At 40.4% G+C, this 23,494-nt stretch overlaps 2 protein-coding genes across 2 annotated transcripts; one reads left to right on the top strand and one right to left on the bottom strand.

Annotated features, from left to right (window-relative positions):
• The first annotated feature begins 5,959 nt into the window (after positions 1 to 5,959).
• tnnc1a (troponin C type 1a (slow)) lies at positions 5,960 to 9,912 on the top strand. Its single transcript, XM_085394146.1, has 6 exons — positions 5,960 to 6,087; positions 7,339 to 7,369; positions 7,619 to 7,765; positions 8,317 to 8,431; positions 8,971 to 9,107; positions 9,245 to 9,912. The coding sequence occupies exons 1-6, from the start codon at positions 6,064 to 6,066 to the stop codon at positions 9,274 to 9,276; spliced, it is 486 nt and encodes a 161-aa protein (XP_085250272.1). The 5' UTR covers positions 5,960 to 6,063; the 3' UTR covers positions 9,277 to 9,912.
• An 8,993-nt stretch (positions 9,913 to 18,905) lies between these two features.
• On the bottom strand, positions 18,906 to 22,731 carry LOC146645422 (dual specificity protein phosphatase 7-like). Its single transcript, XM_085394497.1, has 3 exons — positions 21,946 to 22,731; positions 20,874 to 21,302; positions 18,906 to 19,738 (listed from the first exon to the last, which is right to left on the bottom strand). Exons 1-3 carry the CDS (start codon positions 22,313 to 22,315, stop codon positions 19,428 to 19,430), a joined length of 1,110 nt encoding a protein of 369 aa, XP_085250623.1. The 5' UTR covers positions 22,316 to 22,731; the 3' UTR covers positions 18,906 to 19,427.
• Positions 22,732 to 23,494: the final 763 nt, after the last annotated feature.

The raw sequence follows: 23,494 nt of genomic DNA, 5'->3' as shown, positions 1-23,494 counted from the left end.
CATGTAGCAGCCTGACATGCTTGCAAGCAAGGCTCAACTACACAGTTGTCAGTTATGCTTCCAATACCAGTGTAAGGAGCTGTAAAACCAAGAATTTTTATGTCCTCTTCTAGCAAAAGTAATGTCCAAATGTCCAAAAAAAAGAAAGAAAGGGAAAGGAAAGAAAAGGTAAAAAGTAAAACTGCTGATTTGACAGGTGCTATTGTCTGTTACATCCCTGCATAGTGATGTAGTGAAGTGGAGCCATAGCTCAGGTAGAGTGGTCTACTACCTGTCTACAAAATGCAGGGTTGGCAGGTTGATCCCTGGCACATCCATGTGTTACAGTGTCTCAGGCAAGGCATTGAATCACTGGTTGGTCCCAATCACAGCTCCACCGCCACCAGTGTAGAGGAATGTGTATGTAAATGGGTAAATAGGAAAGTACAGTGTTATGTGGTTTGTAGAATCTAGCACAATGTCCTACAGATAGATAGATAGATAGATAGATAGATAGATAGATAGATAGATAGATAGATAGATAGATAGATAGATAGATAGATAGATAGATAGATAGATAGATAGATAGATAGATAGATAGATAGATAGATAGATAGATAGATAGATAGATAGATAGATAGATTCATAAATGTAAGACTCAAAGAGCCACCACATGCCCTAGTTATACTGAAACATCCCATTGTACCTAAAAACATTCCTTTAGTTTGTGATTTTTACCTCCTCAGAACAGAAACCTTTCAAAGATTTGCACTACACAAATATATATTTTGTTTTAATCCCACCCAGCCTGTTAATGCTGCCTAGTAGTCAAGCAGGCCTGTAAAAATAAATAAATAAATAAAAATAAAAACATTTCTTGTCCTGCAGTCTGGTAATTCAAAACCGTACAATGGAAAAGAATATACTGATTATAAATCTCCATTATGGGATTTTTGTATTCTCTTTTTCACATTGCAGTAATGATAACAAGTGAGACTACAACATGCGTTCTACTCTACACAGTAAACAAAGCAAAAGCATGCAGGATGTTAAAAATGTGTAACTCCTTACAATTTGGTTACACTTTTTAAAATGTTATTTCATTGGATCTGGGTTTAAATATCAAGTAAAAGCAGTTGTCACATTATAGATACAATATGCATGCAATGAACTTCACTCTAACCATCAGCTGGTTTTAAAAAGTGCAATAAATGTTACATGCGGCAATTATGATGTTTACAATTATTCCATTGAAAAGCAATACATTTATAATATTGTTTTTTTGCTATTTAGGTCTTTTCATCCACAATCGCCAGCATTTCACTGCATATCTATGGTGCTCGAGCTGACAGTCTAAAAGCAGGGTGATAACAACTTGGAATAGTAGAAATTGTGACCCGCTTTGCCTCAATACATTCTCATTGGAGCTAACTTTTAGATTTAATAATGCCGAGGTTACACCGCTGTTCATTTTACTTAGAAATGTTTGAAACATTGTCAGAAACCCTGAGGGCCCTTGGATTCCATTTCAGAGAGCAGCTATTTGAGGCGAAGGGTAGAAGGCAGTGACACTGACAAATCCAAAATGGGTGTGTGTGTCTGCACACAGTGAGCATTTCTACAAAGACAGGCAACTCGTTTGATTTGCTACATTTATAAAGGCTCATAAATAAGTTTTGCTGGATTCATTTATTGTATTTACGCCACACATTTAGCCCTTGTGTTTAACCCAGAATTACAATCAGACAGTTAATGTGTTGCAAGGAATTTGACTTTGTATTTGGTATTTTCTGTTTGTTGAAGCCAGCTCTTGTTATTTGGAGTTCAACAGCATAAAAAGTGGTAAACTCTAGTCATTTATACAAATCAAAGGAAAGGCAGCTGTATTTAAGCTAAGGTATTTACTACACATAAAATTTAACAGATAAAAACTTTACTTTGCATTATTAATATTTCACTCGACAGATCTGCCATTTATTTATTATTTTTTTTCACCATTGCCAGAGTGGAGCTTGTTCGATGATTTATTTCGAGACAAAATTCTGAAAACACATTTTGTCCTTTCCTTGAAGGGAACTTCATGTGCCATATATCTCACATGAAATCTTTTCTGGGTGCCTCCTACGTTATAGAGGTTAGGAGGGGAAGCGCGGGGTATGAAGAGTGGTAGGAGGCGCCGTGGTGGTCCAGTGGACTGGAAAACGCTGCCCCCTGGCAGAAAGTTAGTGTGTGGCTGTATCTGTGGTGGAGCTAATATGGCCACTGGTTCATTAGAGCGCTGATGTAAGGAGTACTACGTGACACCAAGTTTCTAAGCGCAAAGACTTTCAGAAAGGAACCACTGAATGCAGTGAAGCAAAGTGAAGACTTCCCTCTCTCCTGCATCAACCGAAGAGAAATCCCTCCATTTGGGTTCAAATGAGAAACTGATGAGAAATTGAGCAGCTTCTTAAACACTGGGCAGGACAGACAGAAATGCTTTCATACAGAAAAAAGAAGGCTGTGCACCTCATTCACTCACATGCAGAGCATCCACTTTCTACCACAACAGGAGCTGCTGACAGGTTGGTCATCAATGAAAGGGGGCAGAGAGAGCGGGGGGGAAAATAGACACAGAGGAAGGCAGGAAATAATAGAGAGAAAGAAAGAGATGCTGACAGGCTCAGCTCCCCTCCTCCTCTTGACAATCTGGGAGGCGAGGACACACAGACAAGAAGGAGAGAGCACAGGACCCATGCTTCAAGCTCAGCTGCACGTCAACCCAATCATTATGTCGAATGACTATTTAAACTCACATGAAGTATGCTATGTATAGTAGTAGCTCCAGCTGATTCAGAACTGCCAGCGCAAGATGTCACACCATGTCCACTTCAACATATTGCACACTGGAAATCTTCAATGTTGTTCTGCTGTAAGAGATTTTGGTTGAGTCTCAAAAAAGCCAGTGAGATGACTATTATTATGTTAAGTAGGATTCACAAGTCCACTGTGCATGTTTGAATCTTTAAAACATGTCTTAAACCTGCTTAAATACAAACATAAATGGAGTGGAAGCATTGCATTCCACTCTTAATCCACAGACATGAAACACAATCATTTGGAATTACCAAATTTGCATGAATGAATGGTTCCCGTGCACAAATTGCGACTGTTTACCCTAATTGTGACACGGCGCATGTATATGCAGTTTTGCTGTGTTCATGTATGCAAATAGAAGCCAAGGAATAGAAAAATAAAATAGTCGCTCTGAGGACAAAATGTGGTGGCAGGGAGGCAGAGAGGAAGGTGGTGGTGGGGGGAAATAGCCCCGCTCATCTCCTCTCATTTTCTGCCCGCTACTACCCAGCAGAGTTTCTATGGCAACCCCTCAAAAAGCGGTGTGCGGTGAATTGTGGATTTGAGATGCGCTGTCTGATTGCGCTGTGTGGAGGAGATGGCTGGCTCTTTCGTCAGTCTTCCTCTGTAAGAGGAAATTGGTGGAGAGCTCCAATGAAACAGCACTCCATATGCTTTCTTTGATGTGCGTGCCAGCCTTTGGTCCTAGAGCGTGTGTGTGTGTGTGTGTGCGTGTGCGTGTGCGTGCACGCTCAAGGAAGCTTTACATTGGAAGCTAGTGCCCCCTGCAGAGCTGCTCGTCACTCTTGGCACCCACCAGGCTGCACTCAGCTTTCCAAATGAATCTGTCTGGCTGACCATGTAGACTCATCAGTATGCTTTGGGTTTCAGCTGATTGACTCGATGCCACTGATGACGGTTCATTTCTGTTCTGAGTTCCAACAGCCGTGTACGACACAGTGCACGGCGTCTTGATTATGAAATTTTGACGTACACACACAGAATGTGTTTTGCCACATGCCTCCTCCCAAACCTCCACACCTCCTCCCCACCCACCCTGCCTTTCTTATTAAATAAAAGCTCAAACTTTTCCGTGTGGCTGGCTTTCACTGACGTTAGGAGAGCTGTGTCTTTATCCATGTTAAGAGTGGGACATGTATGCTGTGCGATGTGAGCTCTCTCTCTCCCTCTCTCCATCTGAGTATCTGTATGATGCTTGCAAGCTGTGCCAGTCTCCATTAGCATCCCATTATAAACCAGCATGATCACTCGTCACTTAGAATGCCTGCCACAGCGTGCTCTGTGTATGTGTGTGTGAGAGAGTGTGAGAGAGTGTGAGAGAGAGCTTGTTGTGAGGGCACGTGTGTGAACGTGTGTAAATCACACAGTCAAGTGATTGAGATGGCCTTGTTTCAAAAGAACACAGGGGGAAAAAAGCTTCCAAAGACTTGTGCCGCAAACATTTCAATTTAAATGTGTCTGAATGTGTCTGGTTTGTTTGACCCAGATTTCTCACCTACCCCTCTATTGATAAATTGGATATCTGGAGGCAGCCTTGTGCTACAATTTAATTTAGTTGATATGTAGTGAACAGCACCCTCTGCTGACTTAATCTGTAAGCTAAAAATTGGTTAGTGCTTACAACTGAGCATCTTGAAGAACTCATCAGAAATTATGCCTTAAAGCATAATATAATGAGCAATAAAGCAGCAAATGAACGTTTTACTTTTCCATAAATAACAAAGTTAGTGAGTATTTTCTTTTCAGAGAGGTTAGCAAACCTGTTTGTGTCTGATTGTAATGCGGTCAAACAAAAATGTGCACACATAAATCACAACTGGCTAAATTGTACTTCAAACAATGGCCTATACGCTGCATAATAAATACAAGCATATTGCAAGTGGTCAAATATGCGGAGGTTGTGATTAACATTGAAAATTTGCTTCAGACAGAATCCAACAGATAGTCTTTTTTCACTTTAATGTGTATGGAGATAATGCTTAAAATATTCAGAGCTGTCAAAATAATGTTCTGTACCTTTAACCCAACACAGCAGGCGTGAATGCAATTTTGTTTCTGGCGCTTACATCGCTGAAAATGTGGCATTTAATTTAACAATGTTGTATCAAATTCTTTTTCTAGGCACAATGATCCTTTTATTCTGGCTAATCCACGCAGGACACTGTCAACAGTTTAACTGGGGATTTTTTTTCTTCAAGAAAGTAGTTCCAGTTGAGCCTTTTTACATTAATGTCAGACAGAGAGAGAGATTAAAGAGAAACAGGGACACCGTTTCTGGAAAGAGACGTGGTCATTGAAGTTTTTAATGTCATCTTCAGTCTTGTGAACATCAGAAACAAGATCCCAGTCACTTTGATTGTATTTTGATGGAGGCAGAAACCCAAAGACCTCCAGAAATGATAGAATTCTCTTTTCTTCACAGGGAAAATACAGCCTTTAATTTTTCCTGCTAACATTAAAAGTTCTTCCTATCTTCAGCATAAAAGGTTATTCGTCTTAACCACTGGTACAACCAATGATTGCTATCCTTTTGGGGACTCCAGGTCCACCTTCATAGTGTTGCACAATAGAATAGCTTCCTAGAAGTTGGTGCTTTAAATTATGTATCTATTTACCGTTACTTTTTAAAACTACAACAACTCAAATTGTCCACTGTTGAAAAACAAAAGGATTATCTATGGTCAGGACTTTAAGAAACACAAGAACACCCCTTTGACCTTGGTCTTCTCTGACTTCTTAGAACTGCCTTCTTTCTCTTCTTGTTACCTCCTTGGTCTTCTGATTGTAGATGTTTCCCAGCTTGGCTTTCCTCCATGCACACACGCAGACACATACACACATATATATTCTGTGGTCCAGGTCTAGAGGAATGTTGAGTGTCCCTACAGCCCCCCCCCCCCTCTCAGGAGATTAGGCTTCACCACACTTGCCCCCCTCACTTCATTCCATTCCAAAGTGTGCCCCCTAAGAGCTGCCACATTTTTATCTGAGCCTGGTGATTGTGACAGATTTGCCAAATGACACACATACACAAACACACACATTTATGGACACACAAGGGGACACAAACAGAGGGGAGGTTGCTCTGCCCAGGGAGGGACCAGAGAGCGCTGGACTCCAGCTATAAAACCCTCGGAGGATGAGGCCAGAGTCCTGCCCTGAACTGGACAGTACTTCCTTCCTTTGTGCCAGGACGCTGTCAGGACAGGCAGCAAGAGAGCCTCCGACATGAACGACATCTACAAGGCAGCGGTATGATCCCACTCAAAACACAGCTGAAAGAGTGCAGTTGACTTCCTCTGGTGAAGTTATTTGATTTGTTGGGTGCTCACCAGAACACTGTGAGAACTAATCTAGTGTGGGAGTGATGTTTTTATGGATGTAAAACCATTATCCTTAACATTTCTTAATAGTGCTAAATGTAATCAGTAGTTAAGAGTGAAAGAGTGTAATTTCCCCATTTAAAGCTGCACTTTAATGTTTATTTGTTGCATGAAAAAATGCCACCCATCATTTTTTAAGCCTTTTTAAGCTCACATTATTAAAATAGTTGTAAAATACCTATGTTGCCTTCATTAGTGCTACATCGTCTCGGGGGAGCCTTAACACCAAGTATGTCTCTAGATTTCCTCCTACTTCAGCCCTATCAGAACTGATAAGAGCCACTCATAAGGTCACTGACAGGACATGTCCCTGGACCACAATCTGCTGCTTCATTCATGACTTCAAATGGAACGGTCTCACTTCACGTGGCTAATTTTGGCCAGTTGCTCAGATGCTTCTGTTTCAGTGGTTCTCTGGTGCCAGAGAAGAGCTTCAGGTTTAGATAAACCGCCCCATGGCTGAATTCCAGCATTATCTGTGAGCCTGAGAGCCGTGTGGCTATTTATCCACCTTTGCACAGATAGTCCTCTGGCTCTCCTATTTGCTCACAGTCCAACGGGGAGATAATAAAAACACACTGGAATGTATATTACATCTGCTTCAGGTTTTTTTTTTCTTTTGCAGTATCATCAGCAGTGGAATTTAAATGTGAAAGTCTGTATACTGTATGTATGTGGTTAATTTACAGTGGACAACAGTCAATAACTCTTACATAAGCAGCTGTCTCCCTCTTTCATTCTTGGTAGCTTTTCCAGGATTACTGTTCCATTGTTGGGACAGATCCACAGCTATGCTAATTTAGAGCACTGTGTATTGTGTCCTTTATCTGTCGTTCCTGAGCCTCTCTTCTGACTGTTTATTTTTAACTCCTCCTCTTACCAGCTCTCATGTATGATATGTAGGTGCTGTGTAATGTCAGGGATGTCCCGGAGCTTTGTTAACTGAAAAGTTATCAAAACAAACAGAAATAATCTAGTCTAGATTTCCAGATATCTTAACCGAGATATATTTGGAGCTTTGGAAAATGCAATCAAACCCATAAATATGTTGTTACAGAGAAATTCCAGAATATATCCCAGAAAGCTGATGTTTTCTCTCTCAATTCTTTCTCTTTGGCAGGTTGAGCAGCTGACAGATGAACAGAAAAATGGTGCGTGAAACGATTTTCAACTGAAGGCGTAAAGGCTTTGAGCATGCCATCGAGTCCCTTTAAAAGATGATTTAGTTATAGTTGTTGGTAGAAAAAATCTATACCTCAACAGGACTGCAACTATTAGTTGCACCAACACTTAAGACAAATAGCCTTTTGTGCTGATGCCCAGGAATTAATCTTAACCCTGTCCTAAACCAGACGTGCTTCAGTAGATATTTTTGTGTGTGTGCTGCTTTGTTGCTGCAGAGTTTAAGGCCGCCTTTGACATCTTCGTACAGGATGCAGAGGACGGCTGCATCAGCACCAAAGAGCTGGGGAAGGTAATGAGGATGTTAGGTCAGAACCCCACACCGGAGGAGCTGCAGGAGATGATTGACGAGGTGGATGAAGATGGTAAATCGAAACCGCTAGTGGGCTATGGATAAGAAAAAAAAAAAGAACAAAATAATTGGTTGTGTTTGACTCTCATTCTCACAGGTCAGCTGCCAAATGCATCACAAGCATGTTATGCAGACAAGCATTGTTCGAGCCCTCTGACCTTAAATGCTAGTCAGGGATCTTAAATACAACTTGATGTGTCAGGTTGAATTAAAGGGAAATGTGTGTCAGATGTTGCACTTGTCATCTTGGATTTTCCATGTGATTTAATGTTGAAATATGAAAACAGCATCTTGGTTTTGTTTGATAAAGCTAAAGCTGATAATTGAGTTCTGTATAGTTAGACCACACACACTTTAATTCACAGGTATGCCTGTTATAAATATAATAAATAAGACAATTATAGGCTTCAAATCAAATACATTTGTAACATCAGTTGAGATGCTATAACATCACTGCAGTGATCCATTGGTGAACAGACTGTACTTTTAAGCTGATCATCTGGTTAAACTGGGATAATATAAAATCCCAGTTTAAGGATGTGATGAAGTGTGTTGTGTGTGCAGGGAGTGGCACGGTGGACTTTGATGAGTTCTTAGTCATGATGGTGAGATGCATGAAGGACGACAGCAAAGGGAAGTCAGAGGAAGAACTGGCAGAGCTGTTTCGGATGTTTGACAAGTACGTTTCATATTTAAACCTGTAGCTACTTTATCCTGCACTCAGAGCGGTTTATTAGCAAAATCTCACCACAAAAGAAATACTGTGCTACATGCTTACTGACAGACTTGGGGGGGGGGGGAAATATCTATGGCAAGAGGATGCTATCATTGGAGCATTTCCACAGTCTATTGAACAAATTGCTCTTCTTCATTGTGTGGTTCCAGCAAAGTATGCTTCCAATGTGCAATTATGAGTACAGACAAAATGCCAAGCAGCTCTGCAGAGTACAGCATGTAGTTTGCTCCATAATCCTTTTTGACAGCTCCGAATATTTTAAACACCCACTCGATGTAAGCCAGACACCTCGTCTGAGCATCAAAGAACAAACTCGCTGTGCTTTTTTTCCCTTTCTCACCGTGGTGGTTCCCAGACACTTAAATTCTAGATATGACCAGTCACACATCAAATACAAGTTTGCTTCTTCCCCCAATGCCAGCTGTAAAGCTTAATTAAAGTTTGTTACGCATTAACGACATTTCACACCTTTGATTCTGCAGAAACACAGATGGTTATATTGACCTGGATGAGCTGAAAATGATGCTGGAGTCCACGGGAGAGGCCATTACAGAGGACGACATCGAGGAATTGATGAAGGATGGGGACAAAAATAACGATGGCAAAATTGACTACGATGGTGAGGACTTTGGACCAGTTGTGTTTACTTTTTAAGACACATTCACAATGAGACATTTGCTTGATAAAGACATGTTCTGGTTTCGTAGTAGTTTGTCTGAAGCTCAGCTGTTTGTAACACTGACTTCTTTTTTGCAGAGTTCTTGGAGTTCATGAAAGGAGTGGAGTAAGCCTGTAGACAAGAGGGTGGTGTTTTTGTATTTTTTTGCAACTCCTCTGCCATCTTGTGAAGCTGGAAGCCAAATTGGATGTAGTTGATAAAAACAATTGGACGACTTTGTAAGATTAAGTCAAATATCATCTTTAAAACTTTCTGTATTTTTCTATCATGTCTCTTGCATTGTTATAAATGCAGTTGTGACTTTTGGTGCCCATGTATACCGATTTTTTTGTAAATGTATCCAAATTACTTGTGTCTTTGGGGTTTTGTTTTTTTTACAGAGGCCAGATACCACCCTCCTTTTGGCTGTGTGAAATATGAATGCCATGTTTGTCTCCAGCTAAATTCTTTATCTCGAAAGTGCCCCATTGAGCTTACAAATCCTTTTACTAAGAGGCTACTGTTTACTTGGGCAGAAAATGTGCAAAAAAGCAAAACATATCTCTGAGTAAACACAGTTTTATAGCAATCTCTGCTAGACCAATCATATTATAAGAATAATGTGCTGGGTACAGCTCATTTCATGGATACATTTCTGGATGTGGAAAATGTCTTCAGGACTTTTTATTCCCTTATATTACCCCTGGAACATCTGCAAGGTCGGCTTGAAATTTGCACTCATATAATAAACAAGATGTATTTGTCAGTATGGTCAATTCGTCAGTTTCTCTCTTTGAATAAATTCATTCAGTCTTATCTGTACTCACTTTAAGGACATGGTCTACATACTTCAGTCAGTGCTTTTGCTGTTTGTTGAGTGTTTCTAGCGTGCTAGACAGAGTTACACCGGTTATACTGGGGGACAAAGCACTGTTATTTATACCATTTTGCCTAAATGTACTCCAGATTTTACAGGCTGATCACATGCTTGCCTCTCTGGCCTGCTCTGCTTTTCACAGATGAACAAGTAAAAACAAGCAAAGGAGGCCTGAAATGTTACTTGTCTTACCAAGATAACAGTGGATTTTGTGTGAGACTGTCTATCATAAATTTTGAGTTATCTGTTACATTTTTACTCCATAGTGGTTCGTGCCTCTGGTATGCAAACTATCCACATGGTCGCTTTGGAGGTATCTAGTTACACAGACTATTGAGACAGGAGCTATTTATGTCTAATCATGTTAGTGCCCATGTTAGGGGACGTGCATTGACAGACACCAGTTGACAATCAAATGCCTGTGACCATAAAAAGCATGCTGTTAGACTACAAAGAGATAACAGATCTTTTAAAAATCCAGCTTGATTTCTTGAAATATCGGAAATAATAAAGCCCAGAGATTAATTTTACATAATAAAGGATTCTTTTTTTCCTTCTTTTTTTCCTTTCCGTTTTTATTTATGTTAGTAATTTTCAATTTCAGCTTCAGCCAGGTTCTGTGGATCTCACCAAGCATTCCTTAAAAATGGCCATTGTCTAGCGTTTTAAACCATCCAGTCCACAAAAGCAGGACACAGGCTTAGCAGCACAGGAGTCATGTAGTTATCACTGTGGCCACTTGATGTCAGCAGGAAAACACATTCTTATCTTTTTGCTTGGCTCAGATACAGCAAGCTAAAGATGAGAGATTTCACGGCACAGCAACAGCCTTCCCAAAGTAAGATAATGGTTGACCGTTGATGGAATCCGCAGACCGATTTGTTTGGTTATAAAATAGGGTTAGCATCCAGAGTAAACTGCTTCGTGTTTCTAGTGGTTGAAATTGTAATGTCAAAAATAAAAACAGTATTCACATAGCAGTAGGTTACTACAAGATCTGAAAAAATGTTCTTGTGTTTTGATACCAACTGATAAGTAAAATGTTCATTTGATCTATGTCCAAAATCAATATGTCGCATTTTTATTCATTTTTTGCCTATGAAAGAGACCTTTTCTATAATTTGGATTTTGGAAATGGGATCAAGTGCATTTTGTGCGAGCGCGTGACGTCAGTGGCCTGATTGATGACAGCCCTCCTACCTCCCTCTGTCTCTTTCTGCTTCCCTGGGGGTCCTGTTAACTCCATTCTGCCCCCCCACCCCCCCCATGGTCGTGTGATACTTATCGGATTATAAACCCCAACCAACAGCAAACCGCAACTGCCCTTCTAGATCAGTGTCAACAGCCTGACAAAGACACGGAATAATCTACAGTTTTATACATTCCTGCTGCACTGGCCAAAAAAATACTGCATTAAAACTAAAGCGATGATCTCGAGTGAAAAGATGTCACGTTAAAATCTGAGGTGCTACTTTTTGATCACACTGATTAGGCTGCTCTGCGGCCTGAGCATTTTCATTTAAACTGACATTTGCAGCGTGGAAAAGATGAGTAGTGCACTCTTCGGCATCAATGGGAGGCTGGGCAGCAGCAGAGCAGTGTGTGAATGAATCTGGGGTGTGGTGCACTGTAGCAGTAAGCTGGGTGGAGAAGAGAAGCACTTACGTAAGACAGGCCTGATGATGACTCATGCCTGCTTTTATTAACACACACTGCAGTTATGAACTACCTTTGTTATTGTCGCCACATAAGCCATCTCTGTTTCCTCATTGGTGAAATATCGAAACACCTGTAAGAACGACTATTGAATGTGACTGAGACGGAGGATTTGCATAGGTAATGGTAAGCTTAGTTTATTATATAACTGACTTCATTCATTCATAGAAAACAAAGTGGGTTTATTCCATTGCCTGAGAGTGAGTCAGACAGTCAGACACAAAGCTTTATATAGTAAATTCTCAGGGAAACACGCTGCTTTGCTGTTTTACTGATTTATAAAAACAGTTCTTCAAACCATTAGATCACATAAAAGTAATACTTCACCAGGAAAATGCCCTAAAATGGCAATACCAAGCTATACCAACTTAGCTCACTGTGATTAATACATGTACAAACTGTCCGGAAGAGCGAGCAATACCCCGGACACAGTTAACGTGCTGTCTTCCTGATACCCACACATGTAGACCTCATTTAAAGCCAGCAGGCGTTTGGGTTTAGGATTCCTGTTTTTCTTGCTTGTCTACATCACATGGCCTTGGAAGCTGTCCAGTGCCAAATATTAAAGATTAATCTCTGGAAATTTCTGTTATTCACCATTCACAATAGCAGAAAATACATGAATATAAGCTCCCAGATTCTCTGACCCATTTCCAGCCGTTGTTCCTTTTTAGGTCATGTGACAGTGACTTTTTGTTTGTTTGTTTTGGCCGTGTAAAATGACGTGTTCGTTGTAAATGATTACATAAATACGATAAATACATAAAGACAGTTTTAAATGAATGTCAGTATGAGAGCGAATGCTAGGTTGTTTTCGTTGCCATAAATACACAATGAGGAAGTGGAACACTTTAGACAAAGAGAGAGTGGAGAATGGAAGGACTGCAAATCAAACTGGAACAGACGGAATATTGTATCATGACGCTCCATCCCACTTCTGGTGCTGAGAACACTAAAGTACTGTTTCTGGACTGCCTTGCCATAATGGCCCATAGAACAGCAAGACTACAAGACACAGAATTCTCAGATTCCACAATAACTATTCATGGAATCAAATGAATAACAGCTATTGTTTTGTTTTAATGCACCACTGGAGGGTTTATCTATTTTTACTTCTAGTTATGCATGTAAAATGAAGAATACACACTGCACACTTAAGTTATAGAGCTGAACAACAATACTGAAATTCTCCAAGTCCTGCAATAAAATGTTAGCCTAGATAACTTGAATTATTGCTTATTTATTAGCATTTTAAAACTTAATTTAATTACTTATGCTATTGACAGTGTATTTGACAAAAAAAGTGCATGAAGTAAGTTTTAAAAGCTGATCACAAAGGTGAGCCTGCATTTGGCACTATGGCATCATGTTTAATATACACTCGCCAGTCACTTCATTAGTTACACCTTGCAGGTACTGTGTTGGACCCCTTGCCTTCAGAACTGCCTTCAACACAGTGCTGGAAACCAGACAGATGATTTGAGCTTTGTGACATGAAGCAGTAATCACGAGGTGTGTACACTGTGATCATAAAGGGACAGGCATGGTCAGCAACAATACTCAGGTAGGCTGTGGTGGTTAAATAGTGCTCATTTGGTACTAACGGACCCAAAGTGTGCCAAGAAAATATCCCCCACACCATTACATCACCACCACCATCCTGATCTGTTGATACAAAGCTGGGTGGATCCATGTTTTCATGTTGTTTTTGTGCCAGATTCTGACCCTACCATTCAAATGTGGCAGGAGAAATTGAGACTCGTGGGACCAGGGAAGGTTTTTCAAATTCAATTCAAAGGTTTTTCTGTTTTCAAAATTTTCCTGAACCTGTATGAACTATTTACTCATTTCCCTGTTCTTAGCTGATAGAAGAGCCATCCAGTGTGTTTGTCTGCGGCTTCGAGCTTCATGTGGTGTTTGTTTTCAGAGATGCTCTTCTGCATGGCCACAAGCAGTGTGGTCATTCTCCTCTGACTTCATCAGCAAAGCATTTTCAACCAGACAGCGTTAGCTTACTGGATATTTTCCCTTTTCAGACCATCCTTCTTAAACTCTAGAGATGGTTGTGTGGGAAAATTCCAGTGGATCAGAAGTTTCTGAAATACTCGGACCAGCCCGCCTGGCACCAGAAACCATGACACATTCAAAGTCATTTAAATCACCTTTTTCCTCATTCCGATGTTCGTTTTAAACCTCAGCCATGTCTACATGCCAAAATGCATTGAGATGCTTTTGCCTTGCTTACCCAATAAAGCTGCCATTTACTGTACTAACTATGTAGTAAAGTAAGAAGCTGCAATATTTAGTACATGGATGGCAGCTTTAAGCTCCTCTTGGCTTGGTGCTGTTAGCTGTTAGTGTGGTTTTTTTTTTGTGAAAACAGTTTTCTCTTACAGCTAAAGGCAACTCAAGAAGACGTGTGAGACTAAATCAAAGAGGAAAATTGTGGGCAGGGAAATTAGAGAGCTGAATGGGTCAAAACCTGTGCAGAGCGTTCTCATTGACATATTATATAATTTGAGTCATTGTTCATTTTAAAATATTAATCAAAACTGCTTCAAGGCTGGTGCTTGAGTAATATGCGTTTTTTAAGTTTTGCTACAGTGTAAATAGTTCAGTTGGAGATGTTTAAAGGGGCTTACTTTTGTTGGTTTGTTTGTGGGTTTGTTTTGAGTGACACGTGGAGATTCCTGCTATTGGCACTACGACATCAATATTTCAGGCACCGATGACGTAGAAGTACATCCCGTAGCACAGACATGCTTTTCATCTCACTCAGCAGTCCCGTACTATGAGCAACATATGGCCTTGTATGAATGGCATACCAGACAGCAAGACATTTCCAGCACGGCCTCCCGTGTAGCTCCTGAACGGGGGCGCAAAATAGACAGATGACCTTTACTTTGTGTTAGGTCTGCACAAGGAATGTTTTCTTTCACTGACTTAGCTGCAGATTAAAACTGCAAATAACTATCACTCTGTTCTTGTGCTTGGTGAGCGCAGGCTACTGTATATTACTGGATGGTGAATTTGGCTATGAAATGAGAGACTTCTGGTGTTAACAGATGGCCGCTTCGGCCTGCCACTCGGATTCCGTGGGGCTCTGCTTTACACATGACCCAGTATTCTCTTGGCCAAAACTTACACTTCTCTTCCTCCTCAGATAACATACATGTCTCCCAGAACAGACTGATGTGACTTAGAAAGGTTTTGAGTTCAAATTAAGTTTACCGAACCATAATATTTGTTTTGATTTTGTCGTTATGTTGTTAATTTTTGCAATATGGTAACAAATCACAAAGTTGAGCTTTTTGGCATCTTAAATCTAACTTTAAAAATCTTTTTTCCCTTGAAAACAAATGTGGGAAAATAGGAAGGATTAAAAATGGCTTTGCTGTGACTCCAAGTATCTGGGAATCAAATGGCAATCTCCCAAACGGGAAATTGGCATGATAACACATACCATTCCTCTGTAGTTATACATGGCAATAGGAAATTTCCATGTTTCAGTGCACTTATGAACTGACTAAGAAGAATTAAACATTTCTATGATCATCATGAGTGCTGGTAAAAAACAAACAAACAAAAGAATAGCAGGTATTCGTATCATAAAATATGACACAACCTTTTAGATATAACAAAGACAGCAAGGCTCAAGGGACAGAGCAGAACTGCATCTATGATGTCATCGCCTACTCAGGGACAGCATTCGCCCAAATACTGAGATTAGGATTATTCTCATTTCCTCTGAACATCTGCTGTACACAAACAGAATGAGACCAGCAGGAGTAAAAATCCCTGCACTAACGATGGCAGTTATTTAGATAAGAATGGCTTTTATAGCAGGAGGGCCAAACACTCATAGGATCGTGGTCACCCCTTTCGCAATGTACGAATGAACTCTTATTTTATGGAAATAGCGTAAATAGTCCTCTGTGAATACCGTGGCTCTGTGTTCAGTGAGGGTGAACTGAATAAATGAGCTAATGCTGTTAGTGTGCATCAGAAGCAGAAGCAGCTGTGAAATTATTGTCAGTCATGCAGTATGTTAAGTATGTTCTTATAACCACAGCAGGTGTGAACCAGCTCTGGCTGGCTTTTGCTTAGCCCCAGCAGCACAGGCACACACACACACACACACACACACACACACACACACACACACACACACACACACACACACACACACACACACACACACACACACACACACACAAATACAACATAAGCATAAGCTTGCAAACAGGCATAGGCCCCTTCCAACCCCCACCCAGAGCTAAAATCAAGTCAGTCTCATGCACATCTGCTTCACCAGCAGTGGCTGCTGAGTAAGCACTACATTAGCCTCTGCTTCCCTTCATAAATGATCATAACAGGACAGAAAAAGTCCCCTTATATCTCACAAAAAATTAAAAACAAAAAACTACTTGGTGGGAAAAAAAAAGAAAGAAAATGACATGCACGGGCATCCATTTCCTGTAAATGGAAGTCAATCATCTTTCTTTATCAAAGGTTTGCTTAAAAAGTTCTGCCAGACTTCAGAATGAACTCTGTAATTTCACATGTTTCTTGAGTGAGCAAGTGATGGGGAATACACCGTCTGCTCAGACCTCACACCCAGCTTTGAAGCTGGCAGCAAAACACAAAGTGATTCATAACTGCAGAATGCAAAAAGCTATTTTTAAATCTCAGGTGAGGCATTCCACAAATAACAGGTGTCAGGAGTGCTGAATGGTAGATGCATGGGAATCTCACTTCTGAACACCAGTTTGTACATTCTACCTGAAGATAAGTGTTTGATAGACACTAGTGTGCGATGGCAATAAAATCAGGTATTTAAAGGTGTGTAACCATTTACATCACTCTTCTTCACTTGTGTAGAGCACTGACGATACGTTGTGGGTCTACGGTGCCGTTTACAGATAAGTTCACTATGATTGTTCTCACTCCATTATCCCCAGGCACCGAACACTAGTTTTCCAATGCGCTGCAGCAACCCATTACCTTTGCCTTAGAGTGGGTGTCTTTTCAGACCTAATCATAGCTTTAGCCTGCAGGTATGTGGCTTGCCAGGTTCAGTCATCCTGGAAAACCCATCATTCAACAACTTTTATCGTCACAACTGCGAGGTGTTGCTAGGCACGTCTTTTCATGTGCTATATTGCTGCTCAGAGAGCTGTAAGGTTTTATATCTAACCCGCCAAAATATTCTCATTTGTCTTTGTCTCAAAGCTGGAACTAAAAGAGTTTTAATGTAGTATTTAATTCATTAAATGCCATACGGTGACAGTTATTGGACAATGAACGGCTGTATGGATAGGGGGGCAATACAAAGCATTTCCCCCCATCTCTACTTTTTTTGTCTGACTTAGAAAGCTTGGCTTTGGTTCGTGAAACAATTTCTTTGGGAATTTATTACACCATCTTTCTGTCATCTGGAAAAGAACATTTGAATAAATCTCCCTGACAAGGTAGAAACAATACGAGACCTACTGAGCATTCAGGGAGCTGTAATGACACATCAAACGGAGAAAACAAAGAACTGCTTACCAATTCAGAAACTTCCAGACAAAACTCAAGACGTCTAATTATTGTTTTAAGGGATATGAGATAGAGTATATTGTTTGCATGGTATTATGAAATATACTTAATGTACTTTCTTTTCTTTTTTTTTTACCAGAAAGTAAACACTTTCTTGTAAACTTTGTGTGTGAATGACTTCTTTTTAATTGGTAGCGTGAGAAAAGCAAAATGACGTGTTAATTTCCCTCTAAATGGTAGCAAGAGTGTTAAAGAGTTCTCAGTTCTTCTTTGTAAATAAACAAATTTCATTAATGGCTTTATAGGATATTGCCCTTTCCTCACCCCCTTCAGGAAATGTGCAAATCTTAATAAACAACAAACAAAAAAAGGTAATTTCACTAGGAATAACAGCTATTGTGCAGCACTGTTATTAAATTTTATCACTCTAGAGGAGTGAAGTTGCAGAGGGGAGCTGTCCGAAGTCTTGTATCTGTGGTGGAGTACATGCTGTGTCATCTTCCTCTTCCTTTAAGCAATATATGAGTGACTGGTGGGTGTGCCTGCACTGTGGTATTGACAGATCTGGCCCTGTCACTTGTCTTGTGTCAAGAAAGCCTGTGGGAGACAGGAAGTCGGGCTTCAGAGTGGACAGAAAACAGACATCTGACCACAGTGGCAACCTTGATCCCAGAAAACACTGAACAACTGCTTGCAACTCTCTCTGGATCTCTTAGAGCCCTGTTTGTTACTGACTCAACCACGTAACCACCTTTGTTTTGAATGTTATTGACTCTCAGTAAAAAGAAAGCAAAAGTCTAAGCAAAGACAAACAAATCGTATTCAAGTAAAAATATACAATATATTTGAACTATAAACTTTTACAGAATGTCTTGGACATTTAGCTTTACACATACTATACATAAGGGTCCAACAAGGGTCACTTTCATATTCTTGTTGATTTAAAAAAAAAATGTTCCCATGGCAACCACATTTTATGTACATCTTTATAAACATACCAAACAAAACAGCCCTTGGGAGCACTTTAAGAGGCCATGATGAGATACAGATGCCTTGTATAAAAATCCCTGAAAATGTCTCACTGTGAGGTAAGAATACACTGGTCAATCTCATTTCCTTTTATGCCCTTTCATTCATCAAACTCATTCATTTGTTCTGAGATGAGACGGGCGACAAAGCACAGCTAATTACACGTCATCTTTCTCGAAACATTACGTTTTCGTCAGAAGTAGCTGCAGACTGAAGAAGGTTGGATTAAAAAACAAGGTGGACGTGTACTTGTTCATAAACTGAATACTTACATACTTGTTCCTTTCAACTGACTAAAAGGATACTCCTACACGTTATACCTATAATTTCATGTTAAGGTATGGTCAAGGCCTCACCAACAACAGGTTATATGATGTAAAGGTTACAAGAAAAAACCTTGATAGAACAAAGTCCCATGCAAATAATGCAGCTTTGAGCAACAAGACGTACAGGGAGCGTTTTTGAAGGATAACATATTCAAACTTTGATATTTTGCGATAAAAAATATCACAGTTAAAATATATATATACACAGAACAGGCTGCCAGAACTTACGTGTAAAGTCTAATAATGTTTAGCAGAAATTTGTGAAAGTGGAAGAAGAAAATATTTATAATGTATTTAAATACTTATATAAGAAAAACTGGACAGTAATTCAAGGTGGGATTGCCGCAGTAGCCATTTCCCCCCCCATCAGCTTAGGTAACCCCCCAAAATATCTCATATCGGTTCAAAGAAAACATTCTAATTGGCCAAAGACTTTTTTTTTTAGACCATCAAGGCAATATTGATGACTGATACAAATACAGGAACATCCATTGTACAGCTGGTGAATAGCAAATAACAGTCAAAGAGCAATGCTAGAGAAATGTCCTGTTATTATGGCTGTACATGACCATTCATTAATACCATGTATGTCACATACCAAAAGTCATCATTGTGTTAGATATTAAGGCATTGAGACTGGATCTAACAGAGTATGTTTTCTGCATATAGGAGTAGTTCCTTTTGGTGCAGAAAAACTGTAACTGACGTACTATAAATATCAGCCATCTGAAAGGCTCAGAAACCTCAGAGTGACCTCAGGAAACCACAAAAAAAAGGCTGTTCTATCACATCTCATGTCGACTCCAGCGTATCTAGCTGAAAGACATTGTGATTGGTTGGTGTGGTGAAAAAGAGCTGCTCCTGGTTGGTAGAACAGTTGTCACAGGGACTGTGCAGCCCCAGAGTTCTCTCAAAGTCCAAGAGCTGACCCATGAAGTTGAAGTTTGGCGAAATGTTAGACTTCTTCCTCTTGACAAAGTCGTAAGCATCATTCAGAGAGAGGTGGAGTCTCTGCATCAGGTAGGCCACAGTGACGGTGACTGAGCGGCTGATGCCGGCCAGGCAGTGGACCAGGATGCCACATTGCTTTGACCTAGCCTCGTCTGTGAGAGAAAAGGTAGACTAAGGTCAGCATAACTCTTTGGTTATTTTAGTTATCAATGCCGTGTCTGCTTTTAACAAAACAAACACAGCATACCTAAGACCCGGTTACTTGCCAAAATTAGCAAGTAACCTCAATCTAAACAACACAACAAAGCTTGGCAACCCAGCAACCTGAAATCCAGACAAAGCGTGTAATAGACACGCCGGTCCACTGTATCCAATTCATGCTTTGCCTCTCCAAAAACTGAAATGTAGTTGTCGCAATCTGCAGTAACAGCAGAGGCAGATATTTTATATCAAGCCAACATGAAAATAATCACCAGAAAATGTTTAGACAGACATTAATAACACATTAACATCCATATAGATATTAGCTTAAACGACTCTAAAGATTAAGGGAATGTACTTGATACGTTTTTTGCTCACTAACTAAATATATTATCCCCCCCAACTGGTAATGCAATGTCTACATGTAGTAATGCAACTTCTGCCATTGTCTCAATTTCATGTTTTGGAAAGGCAAAGCGTGAAATTGACACGATGTCTGTTTTACACATTGGCATGATACTGGGTTGAACCCTTTCATCAAACACAGGACAGGGTGGAAACAACTTTTCCTTCCTCATTCTGGTTCATGATGCAGAACCGCAGCCACCAAACAAACAAGCGAAAAGCTGTGGTTTCAGGTGCAGTGACGGGAAGAGACGCAAAAGCAAAATTAAAACAGCGTTGTGATGCTGCTAGAAACAAAACAAAAAAAGGAGGACGTTCTCTTCCAAGGTTGCTATCCTGTATAAATGTGATAATACTGTCTAACACCTGAGAGCATCATCTTTAATCACCCACTAAACTCCCACCTGTCCAACAAGCACATTTGAGAACCAACTGAGCTAACTAATGGATAGCTCAAGCATGCTCATTTGTTATTTTATTATTAATAATAAAAGAAACAAAAGAAATAAAAGTAAATCCCTCATTTGTTTGTGTTTAATCCCACGAACAAAAGCTGCCAAGCCTACTTGAACTTACAACCTACTCTCACATGACACGCCTTGTAGCAAAACAAACTAAACTTTCTGAAAAGTGAGTCTCCGAGTTTTTTTTTCCAACAAAACCAATATCTGAGTTACTCACCTATAAATGATATTGCCTCTGGAAAGAACTGGGACAGGTTCTGACTCCAGTGGTCCGAAATGGGGATCTGTTTGTACCTGAAGTGTCCATCATGCTCAAACATGTTGGGGAGATTGGGTGTGACATTCAAGATGTACTTGATGTTGTACTGGCCCAGCACATCTAGGTTAGTGGAGTCTTTGGCACAGCCCAGATAAAGGTAGGGTAGGATTTGGACAGGGAAGGCAGGCTGATTACTCGGAATGGGGCTCTCCTCGGACTCTGTGGCACTGGTAGGCTCGCGATCAGACTCCCCGTCGGAACAATCGGAGCTGATTCTGAGATTTCCGAAGCCCAGAACAGACACTGGTGGTGAGGAGCTGGGACAGGAGCTGTCCAAGAGGGTCTCACAGTGCTCTGGGTACTCCGTGTGGAACTTTACAAACCCACCTGGACAAGAGCCAAAGACACAAACAAGTCACATATACACATTTAAATCATTTTTTTTTTCTTAAAGTGCAACCTTATATAAAAGTTTATTTAAACCACATATCAATGGAAAATCGCTGCAGGGTGTTGAGACTGGCAGTACTGTAAAGACCCCCCAAAGAGGCCATTCATGAAATGCATGCCTGTTCCTGCTAGAGCAAAACATGGCGCAGCCATTTTGGAATTTTAATTGAGAATCTCAGTAGTGACACACAAACTTCTGAACAAGCTTCAAACCGCAAACACACAGCACAGGATGAACATCTGCACAGGACTAACATTTACGTTTGTATAGCGCAATAAACATTTACAGTTTCGTTTTAAACCCCAGAAGCTAAAAAAGGAAACCTCACAGTTAAAAAAAAACCTCACAGTGTCCCAACTTCTGCTCCACCGAGGGAAAAAAAATCATTTCTTTGCCTTTACCTCTTATAATAAAGTTTTGCTACTGTTGGGCCAAATCTTACTTTACAAATTTACCTTAAAGGAAACTTATGCGCCGTGAGGCATTTTTTATCCTTATGAACTCAATTACAAGTACAGAACATTTGCATACACAGTTCTCTGTTTGTTGTTTGTTTATTTTAACGGCAAAACTATTTACCTTCCAGATAATACGCTGTACAGCCGTCTTCCCACAGTTTCTGAAGAAGCAGACCCAGAACCGACGTCGGAGTCCCGCTGTCCTGCCAGCCCACGGAGCACTCATCGTACAGAAGGACCGTGTCCGTCTTGCACCGTCTCATGAACTTCTCCTTATCCTCGTGGTTGGGAATGATAGCCCGGATAGGTATGTTTCCCTTTCTGAACCTCCGGAGCATCAGCCCCGGAATGGCCAGGTTTATGGCGGTCTCTATATGGGATGATTCATAAAGCTCATGTGAACGGCAGTCCAGCAGGAGGAGAGAAGTGCCCCCGGACTCTAACTCGAGTTGCAGCCATTCCACGCTTTTACTCGGCGTCACATTAGACATATCGGAGTCAATAGCATACTACTCGCAAGTGCAAACACTAACTACATAGTCCACCGATCGACGAAAAAAAACAAACAAACAAAAAACAAAATAAAAGAATAGAAAAAAAGCCCTACATATCACCCGGAAAAAAAGACGTTAAATGTTGCCCCGCCAGTTCGTGGTGCTTCTGCTTGAGCGAAGAGATTTCCCCTTTTTCCTCTTCTCTATTTCCATCAGTCAGTGAGTCTGGTCTGCCCCCAACAAAGCAAAGACTCATTGGAGACCTATTTGCACTTTAATTTACGAGACACACGTTTAAATGTGGACGCTTTGTGGCCAATAGTTTCTTCATCAACTTCAACTGCTCCACATCGTATCCGGGGCATCCATGCGCATTTTCTTCTTACCATTCCGATGCATGCATGGGAGGTTGTTTTTTTTTTTTAGTTGACAGTAGAGCAACTCAAGAGGGAGGAGTTTTATCCTTACGATTTAAAGTCATAGCGGAAATATAGCAAAGTTTGTTACGACCAAGTCTCAATGAAACCACTTTTTGTCAATCGCCGTATCATGAGCGAAACATTTCTTTGCGATTTTGTAACATTATAGCGAGTTTTTATTTAGAAGGGAGCTGTTGGCACTCGGTATTATTACATTTTAGTAACACTGGGCGATTTTTATTATTTTCTAAAGTATATTTCCCCCCACCCTTTGAGAACATGTAGGTTAGTATAACAGATATATTTGCGCATTTGTACCTTGAGGTCTAACTTATCCTTTGAGATGCTTAGAACTGAGGTGGAACTGCAGTGGTCCATATAATGCATTATTATTGTAGCATTATCTCTTGGTCACAGCCACGTTCCCCTGACCAGTGTGGAATTTTCTGTGGGACCTTCATGATACCCCTTTGAAACCGAAATCCAATGATATACTGCACTGTAGCTGTCACTATGCAGTACAGTCCAGTTCATTACATAGACTGTAGTGTGTGGTGCAGTATTTAAGATTAAAATCACACCCTTCAGGAGGAAAAAAACAAAAATGAGATTAATTCAGACACTTTTAGCTGGTGATTCATGTAGTTACATAATATTTGTGTTATCTTTCATGATGATAATATTCATAATCAGATTGGACACACCCCTGAAGGTGGAAATAGAAAAAAATTCACACCTCTTCCCTTTAAACTAATTT

This window comes from Rhamphochromis longiceps, linkage group LG20, assembly GCF_057381845.1.
Source record: "Rhamphochromis longiceps isolate RC_006_pf linkage group LG20, R_longiceps_female_GT1.1, whole genome shotgun sequence".
Lineage (NCBI taxonomy): Eukaryota > Metazoa > Chordata > Actinopteri > Cichliformes > Cichlidae > Rhamphochromis > Rhamphochromis longiceps.
This window is presented reverse-complemented; position numbering and strand designations above follow the sequence as displayed.